This window comes from Colletotrichum godetiae (assembly GCF_030913485.1).
Source record: "Colletotrichum godetiae strain CBS 193.32 chromosome Unknown BDP55scaffold_52, whole genome shotgun sequence".
Taxonomy (NCBI): domain Eukaryota; kingdom Fungi; phylum Ascomycota; class Sordariomycetes; order Glomerellales; family Glomerellaceae; genus Colletotrichum; species Colletotrichum godetiae.
The window spans coordinates 168,331-187,273 of NW_026851300.1; the positions used below are offsets into that span (position 1 = coordinate 168,331).

At 50.4% G+C, this 18,943-nt stretch overlaps 9 protein-coding genes and 1 non-coding gene across 10 annotated transcripts; 8 read left to right on the top strand and 2 right to left on the bottom strand.

Annotated features, from left to right (window-relative positions):
* Positions 1-182: 182 nt before the first annotated feature.
* Positions 183-1,080, top strand: BDP55DRAFT_772100 (uncharacterized protein; the record flags this gene model as incomplete). The annotated part of the gene is made up of 3 exons (XM_060581128.1): positions 183-576; positions 653-753; positions 823-1,080. 3 exons carry the CDS (start codon positions 183-185, stop codon positions 985-987), a joined length of 660 nt encoding a protein of 219 aa, XP_060424922.1. The 3' UTR covers positions 988-1,080.
* Positions 1,081-1,769: 689 nt separating this feature from the next.
* On the top strand, positions 1,770-2,603 carry BDP55DRAFT_561667 (phytanoyl-CoA dioxygenase family protein; the record flags this gene model as incomplete). The annotated part of the gene is made up of 1 exon (XM_060570096.1): positions 1,770-2,603. The coding sequence occupies one exon, from the start codon at positions 1,770-1,772 to the stop codon at positions 2,601-2,603; it is 834 nt and encodes a 277-aa protein (XP_060424923.1).
* A 616-nt stretch (positions 2,604-3,219) lies between these two features.
* BDP55DRAFT_527075 (heterokaryon incompatibility protein-domain-containing protein) lies at positions 3,220-3,825 on the top strand (the record flags this gene model as incomplete). The annotated part of the gene is made up of 1 exon (XM_060567820.1): positions 3,220-3,825. A coding segment is annotated over one exon (606 nt), but the record flags the coding sequence as incomplete, so codon positions are not given.
* Positions 3,826-5,501: 1,676 nt separating this feature from the next.
* On the top strand, positions 5,502-6,222 carry BDP55DRAFT_732700 (uncharacterized protein; the record flags this gene model as incomplete). The annotated part of the gene is made up of 3 exons (XM_060579982.1): positions 5,502-5,549; positions 5,602-6,012; positions 6,070-6,222. 3 exons carry the CDS (start codon positions 5,502-5,504, stop codon positions 6,220-6,222), a joined length of 612 nt encoding a protein of 203 aa, XP_060424925.1.
* A 1,200-nt stretch (positions 6,223-7,422) lies between these two features.
* Positions 7,423-8,617, top strand: BDP55DRAFT_561523 (alcohol dehydrogenase GroES-like domain-containing protein; the record flags this gene model as incomplete). The annotated part of the gene is made up of 3 exons (XM_060570086.1): positions 7,423-7,629; positions 7,683-7,827; positions 7,887-8,617. 3 exons carry the CDS (start codon positions 7,423-7,425, stop codon positions 8,615-8,617), a joined length of 1,083 nt encoding a protein of 360 aa, XP_060424926.1.
* A 586-nt stretch (positions 8,618-9,203) lies between these two features.
* Positions 9,204-10,460, top strand: BDP55DRAFT_561641 (uncharacterized protein; the record flags this gene model as incomplete). The annotated part of the gene is made up of 1 exon (XM_060570093.1): positions 9,204-10,460. The coding sequence occupies one exon, from the start codon at positions 9,204-9,206 to the stop codon at positions 10,458-10,460; it is 1,257 nt and encodes a 418-aa protein (XP_060424927.1).
* Positions 10,461-11,598: 1,138 nt separating this feature from the next.
* Positions 11,599-12,910, bottom strand: BDP55DRAFT_677470 (Calycin-like protein). The gene has a single exon (XM_060575901.1). It carries the CDS (start codon positions 12,609-12,611, stop codon positions 12,054-12,056), a length of 558 nt encoding a protein of 185 aa, XP_060424928.1. The 5' UTR covers positions 12,612-12,910; the 3' UTR covers positions 11,599-12,053.
* Positions 12,911-15,554: 2,644 nt separating this feature from the next.
* BDP55DRAFT_732704 (uncharacterized protein) lies at positions 15,555-16,349 on the top strand (the record flags this gene model as incomplete). The annotated part of the gene is made up of 1 exon (XM_060579983.1): positions 15,555-16,349. The coding sequence occupies one exon, from the start codon at positions 15,555-15,557 to the stop codon at positions 16,347-16,349; it is 795 nt and encodes a 264-aa protein (XP_060424929.1).
* Positions 16,350-16,817: 468 nt separating this feature from the next.
* BDP55DRAFT_t292 lies at positions 16,818-16,899 on the top strand. Its single transcript has one exon. It is a non-coding gene; the product is annotated as a tRNA-Ser (tRNA).
* Positions 16,900-17,468: 569 nt separating this feature from the next.
* Positions 17,469-18,803, bottom strand: BDP55DRAFT_322813 (uncharacterized protein). Its single transcript, XM_060566783.1, has 2 exons — positions 17,566-18,803; positions 17,469-17,494 (listed from the first exon to the last, which is right to left on the bottom strand). The coding sequence occupies exon 1, from the start codon at positions 18,667-18,669 to the stop codon at positions 17,800-17,802; it is 870 nt and encodes a 289-aa protein (XP_060424930.1). The 5' UTR covers positions 18,670-18,803; the 3' UTR covers positions 17,469-17,494; positions 17,566-17,799.
* Positions 18,804-18,943: the final 140 nt, after the last annotated feature.

Below are 18,943 nucleotides of genomic sequence, written 5' to 3' on the forward strand. Positions count from 1 at the left end.
ACATCTCTTGCCCCGCACACAAGCATGAAACCGCGGCACAAATGCGAAAGAGTTTCGGTCAAGCTGAACATTTCCTTTTCGTTGAACCTTGGTTTGGACACGTCGATGCCGTTCCCGTTTTCATTCATTTTGATGAGATTGGAACAGTGATATACCTGGAAGAGACTATGCACGGCCGAAAGATGCACGTAGAGGTTCAGCGATGCACCGAGAAAGACATCCCTCGCGTCTTTGAAATCGTCTCTCTAGCCTTCGCAAACGACCACGAATTCGTCGATGCCGTCTTCCCCGCCCACAGCAGTCCCGAAGGCCGCAAGTTGGGTAGCGAGCGCATGCTCGCCACGTTCCATGGAGATCCTTATAGCATCTTCCTCAAGTGTATTAACACAGACACTGGCAGGATAGTTGCGGCTGCAAAGTGGAATATTTACAAAGGCGGGCCTGTCCCCCCGCCACCTCAGCTAGATGGTGACTACTGGGAAAATGAGGAGGAAAAGAGATTTGCACAAGCTCTGTTCCATGGGTTCCTTACGCCAAGACAGCAAGCTATTGAGGAAAGTGGCGCGAAGTTGGTTGGTACGTTGAAGTAACTCATCTCTCGTTGACTTGGATCATCTGAAGCCAAAGTCTGATTCACTAACGCGAGCCATAGCACTGGATATGTTGATGTGTGATCCTGAATACCAAGGTCAGGGAGCAGGGAGGCTGCTGTTAAAAGCCGGTCTCTCTATTGCTGATGAGATGGGAGTTGACGTAAGTTGGAACTTTGCCTATTTGTATCTTCACGTCAAGGAAAATTGGAAGGCTGATTGGAAGAGATAGGCGGTGGTAGAAGGATCAGACCGAGGCAGGAGACTCTACGTGTCAGAGGGCTTTGATGGCCCACATTATGTGTGTCCCGTGCCTGATGAGTTTGCTGCGCGGCGGAAGCAAACATACTGGTGGATGCGACGACCCAACACCAACGTCTTAAGGAGACTCACGTGAACGTCAAGCTTCGTGTATACTCATCAATTTTGTCGGGGACAATGCCTACGATAAACAAAGCTCGGGATGATCGGGGAAGTGGAATCTATGGACAGAGGTTCTGCGGACTGAATTCTTCAATTTTGTGTCCTAGCAGCAACTTGTAAAGCTATCGATGCTACTTCAGTAACCTAATCGTTTGCAGTCAAGACTCCCGGTCACATTTCTCCGCGCCGGTCACATTGAACCACGGTCTACATGGGAACAGTGCCGACTCAACTTCACGTCACAAGTTACTTACCGTCACCCAAGCATTGCGGGTATTGTTGCTACATTGGACCAACTACACTCACTCACACTGTATGCCTGACGCGGTTCTCTTATCAAGCTTGTAACTGGGCTCCCCCGTGCATTCTGTTTTTAGTCCAACGAACGCCGATCATATGTGAAGTATGTAAGTGCTATTGGATAGGTGCGATTCGTCACTCGCCATAAGCTGCATTAATGCGAGGGTAGCATGCACAGAGGCGGGGTTGGCAGAGCCTGCTTCTAGGAACGACATCCGGTAATATGTGTTGAGTTCGTCCCCGTGCCCTTTGGCTCCATGAATCTGTTGGCGTCTTTTTTGTTTAAGTGTTGAAAAGTCCCAATCTTACCTGATAAACATTTCCCACTGCACGCTTACCTATCATTCTGCCTTTAAGATATTGTGAGGTCCTTAGTCTCAGTCACTTGGCATTAACTCTTTAGGGAGCACACCTCCGCCGTAGACGGAATTACGCTTCGAACCACCTTTTCTTAAGATGGCTTTCGACCTTGAAGAAGCCAAAAATCACCTCAGAGAACACGGATGGGTTCGTGTCCCGTCGGTTCTCACAGCAGAAGAGGCTGCCGGCGTACTTGACCGGCTATGGAAGGCAAAGGCAGCGGCTGAAGCTCGTGGTGAGGACACATACCTGTCGTTTCTGGACCCCAACCCCAGCAACGTACGCGTATTCTACTTGCTAGAGCTGGACAAGATCTTTCGGGAGCTCATCTCGCACTCAACTGCCATCTCCATGGTCAGAGCGGTGCTGGGCGAGAATTTCCTCATCAGTAACTTCACGGCGAATATTGCCCGGCCCGGATCGCAGAGTATGGCCCTGCATTCGGACCAGAGTATCGTTTTTCCCGACCCGTGGCAGAACGTCTGGGCGCTCAACGTCATATGGTGTCTGACGGATGTCAACAAGGAGAACGGTGCAACGCAGTACATCCCCGGATCGAATAAGTGGGTGTATCGCAAGGAGGTTCCCGAGAACGCGCCAGAGATGCTGGTTCCCTTTGAAGGCAAAGCTGGCGATATCATTGTCATGGACGGTCGAGTGTGGCACACCTCTGGGAGTAATATCACCAAGGATCAAGACCGCGCACTTCTGTTTGGCTATTACACTGCCCCATTTATGCGCCAACAGGTCAACTGGACTGCCAAGCTCCCCAAGGAAGTCCAGGACACCTGCAGCGAGGAGCTGAGGGAGTGGCTGGGCCTCAATCCCGTAGGAAACATTGGCATGACGGGCGATCTGAGATATATGGCGGTGCAGTACCCTGATGACAAGAATAAGGCTGGCGAGACAGTTGTAGCTGGTTGGACCTAAGAGTTCTAGCGAAGTTGCCTCTATGGAATGGTTATATTGGTTTAATCTTGACCGACCCCTCACTCAAGTTTCCTCCACTGCATCTAACTTGGGCAGCATCAACTTGCCACCTTCAACAATGACAGTAGACATGGATTTCTCAACGCCAACATCGCATCATATTTGCCATGCATGCCTGTCGCTTGATTTCGGCCAAGCGTTGGTGTTGTCGAATTCCAAAGCGGTAATACCGGCAGAGCCGATACTCCTGGATGAAGATGCCACAAGATTCCCAAGCGTATCGCGGAGCGGATGCGCACTTTGCAACTTGCTCTTTACCTCTTGGTCTCGGAAATTCGAGTCTTCTGCGCCCAGTGTGATGAATGCCGGCTTCGTTCTCCGAGGATTTTCGTACTTACGATATGCTCGCGGTGTGTTTCGTAATACACCAGGGGCTCAAGATAGCTTGATCCTGGCGATCACACCCAGGAGCCAGATAGTATTCAAAGAAGACTACTTCGATAAATACGCCACTCAGTACCAAGAGCATGTGGTATGTGTACCGAGCATCGCCCAGAGTGGGGTCCTCAGACCTCAGGTTATTCCGAAGTCATTCGACTACGAACGGGGCCGACTTTGGATCGATAACTGTAAAGAAGACCACGATTCGGTGTGTAATCGCATTGAAAACCGGGAAGTTTTAGCCGTGCCAGGTATGAAACTGATCGACTGCGAAACACTTCATATCAAGCCTGCCCACGAATCCATGCCGTGGGTTGCGCTGAGCTATGTATGGGATCAAACTATAACACTATCACACCAACGTGGCGGCCCTTTGATCTGGGGAAATACGTCAGCGTCTGTGAAAGACGCTATAACTGTCACTCGAGGCCTGGGATACCGATATCTGTGGATCGACAAATACTGCATCGACCAGGAAGATGAGCGTGAAATTGAGGATCAAATTCGCAGAATGGACCTAATATACAGCAACGCGGAGATCACCATTGTAGCTGCAGCTGGTCTTAATGAAACCTATGGGCTTCCTGGAGTCGGCCTGGCCGACCGTCTCAAGCAGGATGTCCTTCGTCTCGGTGACATCACAGTCATAAATACCGGGCCTCATCCGGCTTGCTACGTGGAGTTGACATCCAGATGGTCTACAAGAGGATGGACGTTCCAAGAAGGCTTGCTCTCCCAGCGACGGATCATCTTTACAGAATATCAGACGTTCTTCGAGTGTCAGAGAGCAAGTTGGATAGAGGGGATGGGGGGAGTGGAGCACATAGACAATCGACATGAGGTCCAGTGGTCCCAATGGAAAAACGGAATCTTTCTTCTGAGTCGCTTCATGGGCCAACCGGGACACAGATACACGAGTGGAGAATCTTGGGAAGTTGATGGGAAACAGGTGACAGATCAAGCAATAGCACGCCGAATGCACGATTTCTTCCGCCCTCTTCAACACTTCACGACTAGGAGTCTCACATTCGATACCGACTCATTGAAGGCTGCGATTGGTCTTCTAAAGATATTGGCTAAGAGAACTCCACCGATTCTCAACCTTGTCGGGCTACCTTATACTCCATTGAGGAAACACAAAGAGCTCATCGAGCCATGTTTCTTAGCTGCACTATCTTGGTGCCACAGAAGCAATGTTAACCCCAGGAGGAGGGAGTCCTTCCCTTCATGGACCTGGGCTGGCTGGGCTGGCGCAGTTCGTTGGATATGTCATCCCTTTCTCGGCTCTTCAAAGAACTTAATTCCATTTATGTGTGGACTTCAATTCGAGTCAGAAAACGGCACACTCTTAGCGGCTTGCAAATACTTACAACTGAATGAGACCATGGAACCTTGCTCAGACTCTCGCTCAGCTGTAGCAATTCATTTAAAGGCTCCCTTGGTGCCGGCCTCTCTCTTTTGCGGTAATACGAACGATAGTGACTCGTCAGAATGGGCCACATTCACTATTAATGGCCATCGGCTTCTGATGACGGACCGAAGGACACCTACAACGAGCCCATCTGTACTTCTCCAGCGTCTCAGGGCGAGACAGTGGGGGTGCCTCGTGCTCGGAATCTATGAGTCGGAAAGACACGTCGCCCACGAGATGTTCATGCTTATAATAGAATGGCAAGGCGATACCACGGCGACTCGTGTTGGTGCTCTAGTAGTCGATGTGGCTGATGTAGATACCTCTTCGGATGTAGATTTGATGGACCAGCCCTGGAAATTCCCGCGAGGCCAGGTCCGTCTAATTTAAAGAGGAGGATTGAAGCTGCTTAAGTTCATGTATAGAAGTGATCAAGAGCATTGATATAATCTTCGACCCAAATTCATTACCTGAAACCAGGTGCCACTCCGGCCTTCTGCTTTTTGATGCGTGTGTTATCTAGTATTATCCTTAAACAGCCAGCTAATTGGCTGTCACTTCACAAACCGCACTTCGCTATTTCTGTTACGCATTGTACTTCCCTAAAGAGTCCATTATTGGACAAATCACAGCCGTCAATATTCGTCTCCCTGGCAATGCGCTGTGTTTGGGATCTGGAGCAACTGGAGTGCCACAAGATCTGTAGCTTTGGGGGCTACACAAGCACGAATGGAACATGCTTGATACTATCTTGCATTAACGTTGGTGGTAGGAATATAACAATTACTTCGTAATTCACACTGAATCACGTATATGCCATCTGGTATAGATCTCTCATTGAATCTCTCGTGCCCACCCTCAAATGTATATTCACTCAAGAATTCTTGAAGACTGGAACTTCTATAAAAGGAAGGAGCCGCCAACCTCATTCTCGTTCGTCTAGATGCAACACATTCTACCCCAACCACACCCAGCAAGGCAATTCCGAGACTACAGCAAAACCGCATGACCACCTTCATTCATCACCAGCCGACACACTCTCCAAGATGCACTTCAGCAACATCCTCGCACACACTGCCCTGTTCGCAGTCAGCGTAGGATATCCCCTTCCTCCGTTCCAAAGCTTCGTGTACTGACTTAAACCAGGCTTCTGCTCTTCCCAGTCATAACGAGGTCTCGGAGCTTCAGGCCCCTATCGATGCCTTTGATATTGTCATCCCGCAGTGGGAGGTTCAGGCCGCCCCTGGAGGCGAGAAGTTGATTCTTGCTGGAACGGTCGAGCAGGTTCTCTCGGAGCTTCAGGCCATCAACCCCAACTACGCGCAAGACTTTGGCCTCGACTTTGAGCTCCCTTCACCCGCTGTTCATAAGCGCAGCGACTTTGACGGCGCCGCTTTCGCGTGCAACGTCACCAAGGCCATGGCTGATCAGAGGGTCATCGTCAAGGGTGCCAAGTACCTCAGAGGCGTCAAGGGAAAGCCCCATCACCCTCCTGGACCTAACACCTGCGCTCGTGTGAGCTGCAGCTGGAAGTCTGCAATCTGGTGGTGCAACCATGTAAGTACATAAGAGATACCGTCTTCACAAGACTATTGTGAGGCTGACTTTCTACAGGCACAAACCCCCCGCGATCTCGACTCTTTCGGTCTGATTGCTGACGGTGCCGACCACATCATTCAAGGCTGCCAGACCAATGGCGAGTGGACCAACGGTCAAACGTGGCACAAGGATGACTGGAGTGTCATTGTTGGCCGCGCCAACTGCTAACTCAAATTAGCCAAGGCGTCTTCCGAGGACGATACAAGACTCGGCAATCTATTTGGGGAAGGAAAAGGCCCGGCATTTTGCGGGACTTTAACGTTACAAGTTCATGATAGCCGTTAGCATTTCTCTCTCAAGTTAGAAACGTGATCTCAGCGACTGAGGTCCTGGTTTCAGTCATAAATCCTTCGTCCTTTTGGTGAATCTCTGTAAATTTGTAATGCACTGTGATCTGGAAGTCCATTAACTTCTATAGCAGTCATCATTGTCCAACCTTCCCACGTAAAAGACTGTGAAGCAGCCTCGTCGGCCCAGAACCTCTGGGTTGCGGTCCGTCAGGTACTTAGTTTCAACCAATTTTGTATCTCTGACTGTACTTCTAGGAAACAAAGGCAGCACTATGCCCTGATACAGACTACATTGAGATAGACCCTTGCCCAAAGAGCAGATTTTCATCGCTCTTCGAACCTTATTAGTTTCGTTCACATCCTGGTAGTATCTCCGCGAAGGTCAGCACTAGATCAAGTGGAGTTTTAAACAGAAAGGTTTTCTCGGCAAGATGTCGGTGTCGTCGCACCAGTCCAGTGGAGCATCTGTTTGTCTCCAAAGAGGCTCTTGGACTCAATGCGTTTGGCGTCGCCTGAATCGGCATTCCAACTTGGATCAGCGGCATTGAAGTTATAGGCCTATGAAGACTTGTAACACTGATTTTGAGCATCCGGGCCGAGTCGATGAAAAAAGACTGTCGTCATGAGGCTTCTCGCATGTAGTGCATGTCTCTTAATCCGGTAATCGATTCGCCCAAGGAAGCCAAGGGGGAGCCAGGCTACCTTAGCTCATGCGAAGCGCCACCGGTTGTCACACCCGGGACTTTATCTCCTAACTTAGTGCGATCACTTCGGCGCCTACCGAGAATTTAGCGGCAACTTCATAGACGTCATTCATCTAGGTATGCATACTCTCAGGGAAATAAACAATTGGAATTGTGCGCCCGAGGTCCAGCTGCGGTTCGGCTATGTTGGCTGCAGCAATGTGAGCTCTGATGCGGGGAAGATTGAGGCAATTCGAGCGTCATCAGTTGTCTTTCTGAGTACCTATATAAGCAAGTAGAGTGTAATGATCGATCATAGCGACTCTGGTTTTCGATCGAAGCAATAAAGGTCGGGACAACAAATATTATCACACTAGTCGAAAATATCCCTTGAAATGAGTTATCCGGACAAGTTTACCGGCTTCTGCACGGCAGGGCCTAGCTCATGGAACAAGTTTACAAAAGAAACTCTCACCCCGAAACCCTTCGAAGATCACGACATTGATGTGCAGATCGAATGCTGCGGTGTCTGCGGGTCTGACGTCCACACTATCACTGGCGGCTGGGGCGAGTACGAGGGTCCCCTGTGCGTCGGTCACGAGGTATGTCTTTCCCCGGATATTAGTTTCGCAATATGAGGCTGATAGCCATCAAGGTTGTTGGCAAGGCTGTTGCTGTGGGGAAGAACGTGAAGGAGATCAAGGTGGGCGATAGAGTTGGTGTGGGTGCCCAGGTCTGGGCGTGCCTTAAGTGCGAGCAGTGCAAGAACCAGAACGAGAACTACTGCCCTCACTTGGTTGGTGAGTCTTGCTCTTTTCCTGTAGCAGAGATTCGGAACAAAACTGACATCGGCTGCTAGACACATACAACGCCAAGTACGAGGATGGAAGCCAAGCACATGGCGGCTTTGCTAGTCACATTCGCGCTCACGAGTACTTTACTTTCAAGATTCCCGATGAGATAAAATCGGAGAATGCCGGCCCGCTAATGTGCGCTGGTCTCACCACATACTCACCTTTGGTTCGAGGGGGTGTTGGCCCCGGATCCGTTGTCGCAATCGTCGGTATCGGCGGCCTCGGCCATCTTGGTCTTCAGTGGGCCAAGGCTCTCGGAGCGGAAGTCTACGCCGTTACTCACTCGCCGGACAAGGTCGAAGACTGCAAAAAACTCGGTGCGAAGGAAGTCATTGACACCAACAAGAAGGATTGGGCTAAGCCTTATGCCTTCAAGTTCGACTTCATGCTCAACTGCTCCGACATGACCAACGAATTTGATCTGCAAACTTATTTATCCACTCTCAAGGTCGGTGGACATTTCCACATGGTCGGCCTGCCAGACAAGCCCCTGCCCCAGTTCCCTGCAGGCCTTTTCGCCAGCAACTCCGCCAAGATGTCTGGTAGCCATATCGGTAACAACCAGGAGATGAACGCTTTGCTCAAGTTGGCGGCCGAGAAGGGCATTGCGCCTTGGGTTGAGACGATTGATATTTCCGAAGCAGGATGCAAGGAGGCTGTAGAGAGAGTGAAGGCGAACAAGGTTCACTACCGTTTCACTCTTGTCGGGCACCAGAAGGCGTTTGGTACTGCTTGAGTCTTCAAGAAGTGAGTAAAGAAAGTATAATTAGTAAATCACTTTATCCGGACCTTCACCGAAATTGAACTCGATTGAAGTGACAATCAGCAAAGGTGGACGAAAGTCCCACTCGCTGGTACCTGGGTGTTGTTGAGCGACATAGCGCTGACTTACCCCGCTCCCCAACTTCTCTATGCGGCTTGCTGATGACTCAATTGACAACCTACTGCAGGGCGACTCTGATGATCAGTGTCGGAATCTTCGGTCATGGGGACTAAATTGCCAATACTCAGGATCATCGTGTAAAGGATTCGTCTGACGCTGACGTCCCGCTCATTTGGGTGAATCTGGACCCAAGGTAATGGGTCGGTGGGGTGACGATTCCCACAAACCATGGAACTTTTGGATCTCCCAGTTAAGCTGACTGCTGGCTGATGTGAGACAACGTCGGGATAGAGTTTGACCGCATTTACGATATATCTACGTCGATTCCTTTGGCCATTGGTTGTACTCAAGTCTTCTGCTTCAACGACACCGAGCAAGTTAGCCCGCAGCCTCAACAAGACACATCGCACACGCCCCAGGTCAGCAAATATCAGCCAAAATGGTATCCGAAATTCACGTCATTTCCAAGCGAGACCTCTCGAAACACGAGACCGTTGCAGTTGATCTGGCACTGCCACAGCTAGGTGTTTCTTCTGTTCGCGTCCGCACATCGCTCATCGGAATTACGAGCAACAATCTTTCGTATGCGAAGCTGGGCGACATGCTGCAATGGTGGAACACATGGCCCGTTCCTCTGGATGCGCCGACTCCGTACAACGACCGGACCGAGTGGGGCATCGTTCCGGCGTGGGGCTTTGCACGGGTGCTCGAGTCCAATATCGAGGGCATCCCGGCCAAAAGTCTGCTGTACGGGTACTGGCCCACCTCTTCTCATCCAGTCGACCTTTCTCTCGTCCCGAGCGAACCCAAGGGCCATTTCCGCGAGGTCAGCGAACACAGGCAGGGACTCGGGAGCATTTACAATCGCTACAACCTCGTTGACGAGTCTGCTCAGTCGGAAGAGTACCGGGCGTGGTTTGCCAACGTCTCTCCCATCTGGAATTGTGGTTATGTCATGAACCGCTTTACTTTCGCCACGGATTTCGAGCCTGTTCATCCTCTAGGCGCAGGAGCTGGGGAGTGGACCGAAAAGGATGCGGACCTAAGCTCAGCCGTGGTGGTCAATCTTTCGGCGTCCAGCCGTACGGGGAGGTCATTCTCTTGGAACCTGGCTAGGGACAGAAAGTCAGGTGGTGGGCCTTTGGCTCTCCTTCAAGCTACGTCTGCGCCAGAGTCTTTGAAAGCCGGACCTAAGGCATCGTTCGAGATCAAGACAGTCAATTACAACGAGCTTGCCACAAAAGACATCATGGACTGGATCGCCAAATTGCAACCCAAACGCGTGGTCGTGGCTGACTTTGGTGGTCGTCCGAAAGCGACTGAAGAATTCCGCGAAGCTATTAAGTCAACACTCCCGGAGTCAACGGTGTTTACTAATGTCCAAGTCGGAGGAGAGCCAAAGATCATGGAACCAGAGGAAGCCCTCAAGGCAATGGAGATATTCAAGAAGTGGGGACTTGTTCAGCTCAACACGACAGGTATTGTAGATGCTGGAATTGTTACAGAGGGTGCAGATAAATACTTTCACGGCGCCGAATCAACGTTCCGAAGGTTCCTTGAGGATGGGAGTGTGGCAGACCTCGAGCTGGTTTGGGGAAGTGGCGTCGGAGGAACAACTGGAATTGAGAAAGCATGGGAGAATATCATACAGGGGACTTTGTCGCCTCAGAAGGCATGGGTTTACAGGTTGGAGTAGAGTATTGTCTGCTGTCAACAATAGCACAAACATCGGTTTCACTGGTAGCTAGTAATACAATCCCGTCATCACATTTGGACAAAGAAAAGCAGACCTTGATTTCTATTCACCCCGACCGCGATGGACGCAAAACTCCGAGATACTCCGCTAAAATAAAATGCCACAGCGAACTGAATGCCTCTCAGTAGTGATGTGACAATAGGAAAACACTTCCGCCGCCCCCCTATAGCGTCGACCTTAAATACTAATCCGAGCTGGTGGTTAAAGTTCGCGGTCTCAGACGTCTGTTTCAGACGAACCGTCAACACAATTGAACCGAAAGCGACGTAGAGGCTTACTCCGGCAGCGCCGTTTGTGAGGGCTGATACAAGGCTAGTCGTGTCACGACCAGATTCTCATGCTTGGCATGATCATTTTCCCAACTGGACACTTCAGTTGGCGTGCCCTTTCCATTCTCGCCCCTGGATGCCCTCGTTGATATTAGAATTTACCGGTGGCGTGGTATGAAAATACTATTCTTGATAACTAAACCCAGGCATGTTTGATACCGTCTTTGACACTGAATCCACGATTTTTCCGAGTCCTTGAGCCAGGAGGTAAGGCCTATTTAGCGGACGTCTGCGGATTTCAGCTCTAGGAACTAAACATATAAATCAAGCGATCAACTGCCATCCAGACAAGCAGGAACTTTTCAATCATCAATCATAAGCTCATTCATTTATTTCAAAGTCTCTTAACTAACTTTCCTCGGTCTTCTCTCGCCTACTGTATTACGCAATTCCGAAGGTACTCATAAGCTCTAGAGACTAGAAGTCAAAGTCATGAAGTCCATCAGTATCACCATTCTTGCAGCACTCGCGGCGGTTGTTTCGGCTGCTGTACCTCGCTCGGTAAGCCTACATAACTTAGCTAACAGTGACCCCAACCAGGATCTCATAGATTACTAACACACATTAGCTCGATGGCGATGGAGGTGACCTGTTCAAACGCCAAGATAACTGCAGAACCGCTGATAGTAAGTTTCCTCCTGATACTCTGTCTTCATCTTCCAGGCGGTGTTCTAATCACTTTAGACTTTTGCAACAACAACGACCCTTTCTTCACAAGATGTTGCGATGGACTGAAATGTGTTGTTGAGAATGATCCATCTATCGGTAGAACGAAGGTATGCCGATAGACAGAACTTGAACTTAACAAAGAGGGGCGAATGGGAGGATACCACGAATGGTGGATTAGTTTAAAGGAATGGCTCATCTGGGCACAGGACAATTAGAATGGTCAACTATCCCCTCAATTGCCAGACGGCGCTACTACATCTGTCTAGCCTCCGGTCTTTCTCTTGCCCTGGTCTATTTCGAGTTTATTTGTAAAGTAGGCAATAAAAGGGGTTAAGACATCATTTGTTAAAACATACGTATATATGTCTTGACGCCATCTAGCAGTTGGTGGGAGACACCGCCTTGTGTAGTTGATGACTCCGGTCTCGTATAGACTGACAGTAGTTTGTGTCGAAACACACGGATCTTTGATTTAACTCCGGCTCATGGCTATACAAGTTGCTATCATTAAAACACGCGCGCATGGCGAAAAGACTCAGAACGTTTTCGCATGCTTCTCGATCGGTACAAGATCCCCTCTTCCCTTGAAATTTTCGACAATATCCGCCTGCTCAGACAACATGAACCTATCTGCTTGGTTTCCAAATCTCGAGAGGACTCTCCATCTAGCAAAGTCTCCCGGGTTGCGCTTGTCACCGTGCGCCGCCTGAGGATTCTCCCAGTGCCCTCTCGAAAACGAAATGAGAGTCGAAATTTTCTGCTTGGGGATGTCGTACACCAAGGAGCATACCGTTCCCGTCTCTTCCAGCCAGTTCACCTGCCACAATTCGCCGGGTCGGATGCATTGATACGTCGCTGTCTGGTAGTTTATGCGGCCGTTCATGGGCCCGCCGTGGATGGCGTAGACGACGCGGTCCTCGGAGAAGAACCACATTTCGTACCGCCACTTTTCCGGGTTGCCCTCCGCATCTTCGGCGTCATAGTCATAGATGAGATGCGTATCCCGAATGTCCTTGTCGAATGTTGAATCCAATGGCGTGTTTGTCTGGAAGCGGGGAAGGGCCTTCTCAGGCGCTCTGTTTGAGAGAAACATGACTCGTGTGTACAAGACAGGCGACGTTGAATGAATGGAGATGTAGTTCGTGTAGAGTAATGAGTTTCGGTAGGAAGGTGGGCTAGAAAAAGTCTAGAATATCTACTTGTTTAATGTCCGAAGCAACGACTGGAAGAGAGGTAGTAGTCCGAATTAATGTTTTATGTTGCGGATGTCCGTGGAGAAGGGGTCGTTCGTGGTGTGACGGATGTGGTCTGCCTCGGCGGGTCTGTGTGGTGACATGTTTGACTCTTAGAAGGCTATTACATCATAAGCCGAACTTTCCGGCTTCGTCAAAGTCTTGCACCAAGAACAGCTAAATCGGAGCTAACTGCGTTCCACGACTCGCTAAAACCGGTTCTACTAAATAAGTTCTTAGGTGTGAAAGTGAATTGCTTTTCAAACTTGGCAGTGGTATGTGGGTATGTTGCGCTTCACATCAAACGAAAGACCTCTCCCGCCAGCTCCTCCACAGTCAAGCCCTCGAATCCTTCACCATCCATATGTCCCAACACGAACGCCTCTAATACAATCTCATAACAAGAATTCTGCTCTCCAAAACTTTTCTCGCCCTAGAAAGACCGAAGAATGTAGGGGACGGAGCATCCGTAGAGAATGCATACGACTTCGTCGATTTTGAAATCCTAGGGAGCTATCAAGCAGCCTCCGTTTCTGGTTATCTTAACCCTCGCATTCAATATACTTCCTGTTCCAAAAGACAGTCTGGACTCTTTTGAGATAATCTGTCTTGAGATTTGTCGCAGCTTCCTCTTGCTGCAGAATCGCATTCGCGTCATTATTCCCAGCGCTGGTGTCGAGTACAAGACAGGTCATATAAGCCCTGTGATACCAAGCAGGCGGTGCCTTTCCATCTGCATCGCGGTATACCACGAGTATGATCCAGACAGTAACAGTGACGCCTTGTAACTCTGTGTTGTGACCATGTCCCAAGCTCCATAGAACCTGCTTTGTATTGATTCTTCAGTGGCCACGAACATACCGCCAATCTTCTACTAAGTGGTCTAGAAATGCTGGAAGAGCGCTCGTTGTCGTCTTCTTCCTCGCTGAGATCTTCCTTCAGTATACAGGGGTCTGAAGCAACTCAATCTTCGCCGAGAACAGAGGAGCTGCAGGTGGGGATTTGGCAGCCCAGAGTTGGGTTCTTTCCTGATCACTACGAAAGGCGCTCCGGGACCAGAATTCTCTCTTGCCTTGAGTATTACCACTGGAGAAGAGACATCGTAATGTGATGGCGAGTTCTTACAATCTCTGAACAAGTCTGAGAAGCCGGATCCAGTTTGATAAGAAGGAGGGATTGAGATTTGCGTACCTTCTTGACGCATCACGTTTAGGCCTTTCATTAGGGCTAGAGTTGCCTTCAGGCTTCAGCTACAATCTGGACTTTGACAACTCTCGTTTCTGTGTCTACATGCATTAGTATACAGACCTAATTTCCTATGAAATTCTTTACTCTCTCAACAACCTCCGCGGGACTCTTGGACGTTGTCACTCGTGAGACGATACGTCATTTATATATTTGAAATCGATCCCGACGTCCAAGTCTGGCTTAAATGACATAGCTACCTAGGTTCGGGAAGAAGCGCTCTTCCCTATCTTGTCGGACCAATTAGGAACTCCTAACGGTAGAGTTAGATATGGCTAGCTCGCGGAGGTCAAGGGTCCGCCTTAAGTGTTCGATCAGGCGACTAAGAGCCTCGCGACTCTTTCCCCAGGCAATGTCTACGACCTCTAGGGTCTTGAGCTGGGCCAGGATAAGTACTCAAGTTCTAAACCCGAATAGTTAATACTACACGACTCTTTGCTACTCCATCACAGCTGCCTTGTATACCTCGTGGAATAGAATCTCAAAGCTCGAGTAGGGCACCAGACGGGGATTCAGAAGGAAGCTCAATAAAGGCCGGGCTTAACCATTCGAGCGACACGGGAGGTAATAGGTACTATCCTCCACTTCCAGACCTTCCGGCACCTCTGTCTCGAGGTCTGCTACAACACTAACGCCGCTGGGCTTGCACCATTGAAGGATGGGTTTAGAACTCGAGTAGTCTAGCCGCCTTACAGGTCTTTTGAGAGAACTTTGGCGGCGTCTGACAAATAGACGACACGCTGGTGTGGTTGAACAAGACAATACCAAACAACCTTTTGTGTACTCTCTTCAAAGCCCACAAGTTTAGTGCTGCAAGATGTAGTACTTTTAATACATACCACCCTCCATCTTAATGTGTGACGTCTCTATTCCCATGTTGACCCAAACCACACTCATAGGTTCGTTCTCGCTGACTCGATTCAACTTTGGGTTTGAAAGTTCCGGATTTAAGTAGCAGAGTGGTTAAAAATAGCGTTTAAGACAGCCTGATGGTTACACGATCATGGTCAAATGGGCATTATTCTGTAGAACAGTCGAAGTACAAGCAGCAACAGCCCAAAATCAGGCACCGAGCTTGGATCATCAGGACATAGATCTCCTTCACTTCCTCGAATCTTCGCTCTAGTACTAAGTCCTTTGAGTTTCGACGACAAATGGCGCTACCCGCGTCAAAGGTCGACCTTCTTGGACCTTGTACCCCTTTGTCCATGATGTCTCGTCGTGCTGTGACTTCTGCCAGCGCCCTTGTGCTGAACAATCCAATTGTCGAGGTCAGAGGCCTTGTGTGACAGTCTGAGCAAGTCCCGATTCGAGTCTTTGGTATTTTTTCATAAACGCAAGGATCCATGTCAGTATTCGTTGGCATATATCAGGAGCTAACTCCGTCTCCTCAATTTGGAGGCTGGTTCCTGTGAATCACTAACAGAAGGCCAGTCATTCACTACAGAGAACTCGACGTCCACGATCAATACCCGAGTCAAGACTCAAGAGACACTCGTCCAAGGTACCAACCCCCATCTTCCACCAAAAACTCACAAAAACCACAGGAAAAACCAGCCATGTGCATGAAAGTCTTTGTCCTCCAACGCTGCCTCAGCGTTCAAAATGGCGGCTGCGACGGCTACTTCGCAGAATATCTCGAACAGCGAGAATGCAACCACATGGCCCTCCCAGGCCTCCCGCAACATGACTGCCGTGCCGTCTGGGCAGGCTTCGAAGACGAGCGCAGCGCCAAAGCCCTCCACCGCGACGAGTACGCCAAGCGCGCTCACAAGCTCTGCCCAGACTGCCGGGTCCGGGTCCGGCTAGCCTACGTCGATAGCGAGGCACAGGTGGAGCGCCGGGGCGAGTACTCGGATCGTATGAAGTCCATCATGGACGACCTGACACAGCGCGCGGAGTTGGGACAGATGGAGTTCATGAACCGGGTGTATCGCGACATGTGGGATGCGTCACTGGAGTTCGTCCACGGGGTGGCGAGGACGACTGATGAGTCGTGGAATGGGATTGAGGCGGCGCTACGGCGGCACTTTGGGGAGAGCGGTATGGGTTTGATTGTTGTGGGAAACCTGGTTCGGGACTTGAAGATTGCGAAGAAGGAGTTGCTTGGGCAGGTGAAGAATTCGACTATGGAGATGGCGACGGCGCTGGTTGGGCCAAATATGGATTTCCAGCAGAATCTGGAGGCTGGTGGGTTCAACAGTGGCGAAGGATACATCAATGACGAATGGAGGCTGCAGAGAAAGGTGGCTGTGGATGCCTCGAGGGCGAGAGCTGAAGCTGGGAACCTCGAAAGCGACGACGAGTTGGAGTTTCACTCTCAATTCGTCCGGGCCGGTTGGACATATGAATAAGCTTATGTCTCCGAGGTGAGTGTAGGTAAGTAGTACGCGAAATGACTGATTTAATAGCTTGACAGAAGTGTGCCTTGAGAAGGAAACACGATATTTAACTCTGTTGCTAATTCTGATCTCATCGTGCTTCGTGACTTTTCAAACTGTGACCTGACGTTGCACCATGCCACCTGATCATGTGCCCTCTAGTAATCTAGAACGACTGATAGCCATATCTGGACATGTAGCCAGAGACCACGGATATCTGGAAAAGCAGGTACAGGTCTACGTCTATCAGCTGGTTCTTCGTTGAACAGGACTTCGCAGAGTTCCGGATCAGGACCGGAGCGTCCCGCCAGGAGCATACCCGCCCGGTGGGGCCATTGGATTTCGACTCAGGGCCACCGTGGCACCAATTGCTGTTGGTACATGAGCCCTCGGGTCTCATCGACCTGCATGGATCCTGGACTTGCTCCAGTTCCTCCCACTGGCGTTGTGGCAGAGTGGTCTAATGCGCATGACTAGAAATCATGTTCCTTCGGGAGCGTCTGTTCGAATCAGGCCAACGTCGATCTTTTGCTTTTAGCCATGGTGGATGTCGGTTGGGCTGCTTGCCACTCTTTTGCATATGGTCAGCATGCGATTGTTCGTAAAGGCAGACACAAATGGGACAACCGTGACATACAAGCATGTGCCAACGAAGAGAACATGCCGCAACCGTACGGCGTTGAACCGCCCGCCTCGTGTTTTAAAAGAGCTAGCTCGATGCGTTGATCTGGCACATTCCACATCGCCCCAGGGTCCGAAGGTCCAACGCCAGATGCGGGCCGCCGCGTGCGTGCCGGTCATGGCATGTCGTTGTCGTTGCCGTTGCCGTTGACGTCGCGTCAAGTTCGCTGTGTAACGAGTCGGAGCAAGTCTTGTCTCGTCTCATCAGGGACCAGGTGACGGGGCCAACGGCGATCAGTGGGCAGCCATCTGCCTGGCTGGTTTCGTCTTCCTTTCATCCTTCCATCTGTCTCTGTCCCATTGGGACGAGACGATTCAGTCGCCGAGGATGGGATGATCTGCGCTAGGCATCGCAGCGTTGGGAACGTTGCGATTGTTATCCGTACGGAGTACTGGAGCTTCGAATTCTCAATGTCACAGAATCAGAATGGCCATTCCTCCAAATTATGCATTAGTTTGTGCAGAGTTGGATAGCATGTGCTTGTGCTGTGCATGTATTCGTACTTACATAAGCCTAGAGCATCCTTGTCTCCATAACGGTGCTTTGTTAGGTAAGCCATGTGCCTCGGTCAGCCTATGTGTTGGATGACATAATCTGGTCGTGCTGGTGTCTTTCGTTCCAGTCAGAAGGAAAGGATGGATGGTGGGGGTCGGAGAAAACGGGGCCAACAGCACAAGTGGATGGATGATGGATCTCTGGAATGGGTGTGCTTCATTTCGCCGTGCGTCTGCCAGGACCCAATCAGATGCATTCGGAGGGTTTATGATGTCGTGTGGATGTCGTGTGGATGTCGTGTGGATGTCGATATGGGATGGTTGTCCAGACGAGGCGAGACAGAGATTCGAGAAAGGGAGGAATGGGTAGAGGACGAAAGTAGCGACGAAGACGAAGACGAGGCAGGGAGCAGATGATGAGCCGCCTCTTCCGAAATTTTCGTTGCAGTTGCCGCCGGGCTGATGCAGTCGGAAGGCATCTCTGCTTGGCTGAGTCTTGTTTTCCGGGCAGGTATCCGTATTGATCGAGAGACCATTGATGGAGGGGAGGACTGGACCCTTTCTTGCCCTTACCCGATGGCCTGCAGCAACCCTGGTGCTTTTTCCCAAGATCCATCGGGGATGACATGATGGATGACATTGACACGGCTAGCCTACATACAGCAGTGAGCGCACCAGCCTGACCGGTGACTCTATTCTCTCTCTGTTCTCTCGCCCTGCTGGAATCCTTGAAGTTGGGGCCTCGGGTCCTTGACCCTGGATGTTGGGTAACAATTATGAGTGCTTGCAAAAAGCCGCACGGCCCAGCAGACGAGACCGAGTCCTGGAGTCCTGGCAGCAGCAGCCAAGGCCTTGGACTGTGAATGTCTGAGCATCGAACGGAGCTGGAAGCCCAAGAGCCCGAAGCAGTCCTGCCCCTAATTACCACTCCATCTCTGGCTGCGACTCTTGGTAAATGTTCTGAATATCCTTTTGAAACTGGGACGTTGGTACCTAGGTAGTAAGGGTAGAGCCATGGTAGATGAAAAGCAATGCAGGTAGACACAAACAAGACAGGCCGCATCCGTACACAGGCGGACAGAAAGATAGCGAGGCCCAACTGGCATGGCATGGACATGGTTCTCCCACGCAGCCGCCAACAGCAAGCAGCTGCAAGTAATACCACCCCATACTAAGGACCGGGCAAGGCATGCGAAGAGCAGAAAAGAAGTGGTGACAGCTAACGGCATCCAGCACTTTATCGTGCCTGCCAAATCTGCTTAAGATACCTTACCTTACCTCTAGGTATCCGTTATCTGCTGCCTTTTTTCCTTCGTTTTTCTCCATCCCGTCATCTTGAACCTGATCCTGCCATCCTCACCACCAACTCTCCCCCCCGCCATACCTTACCA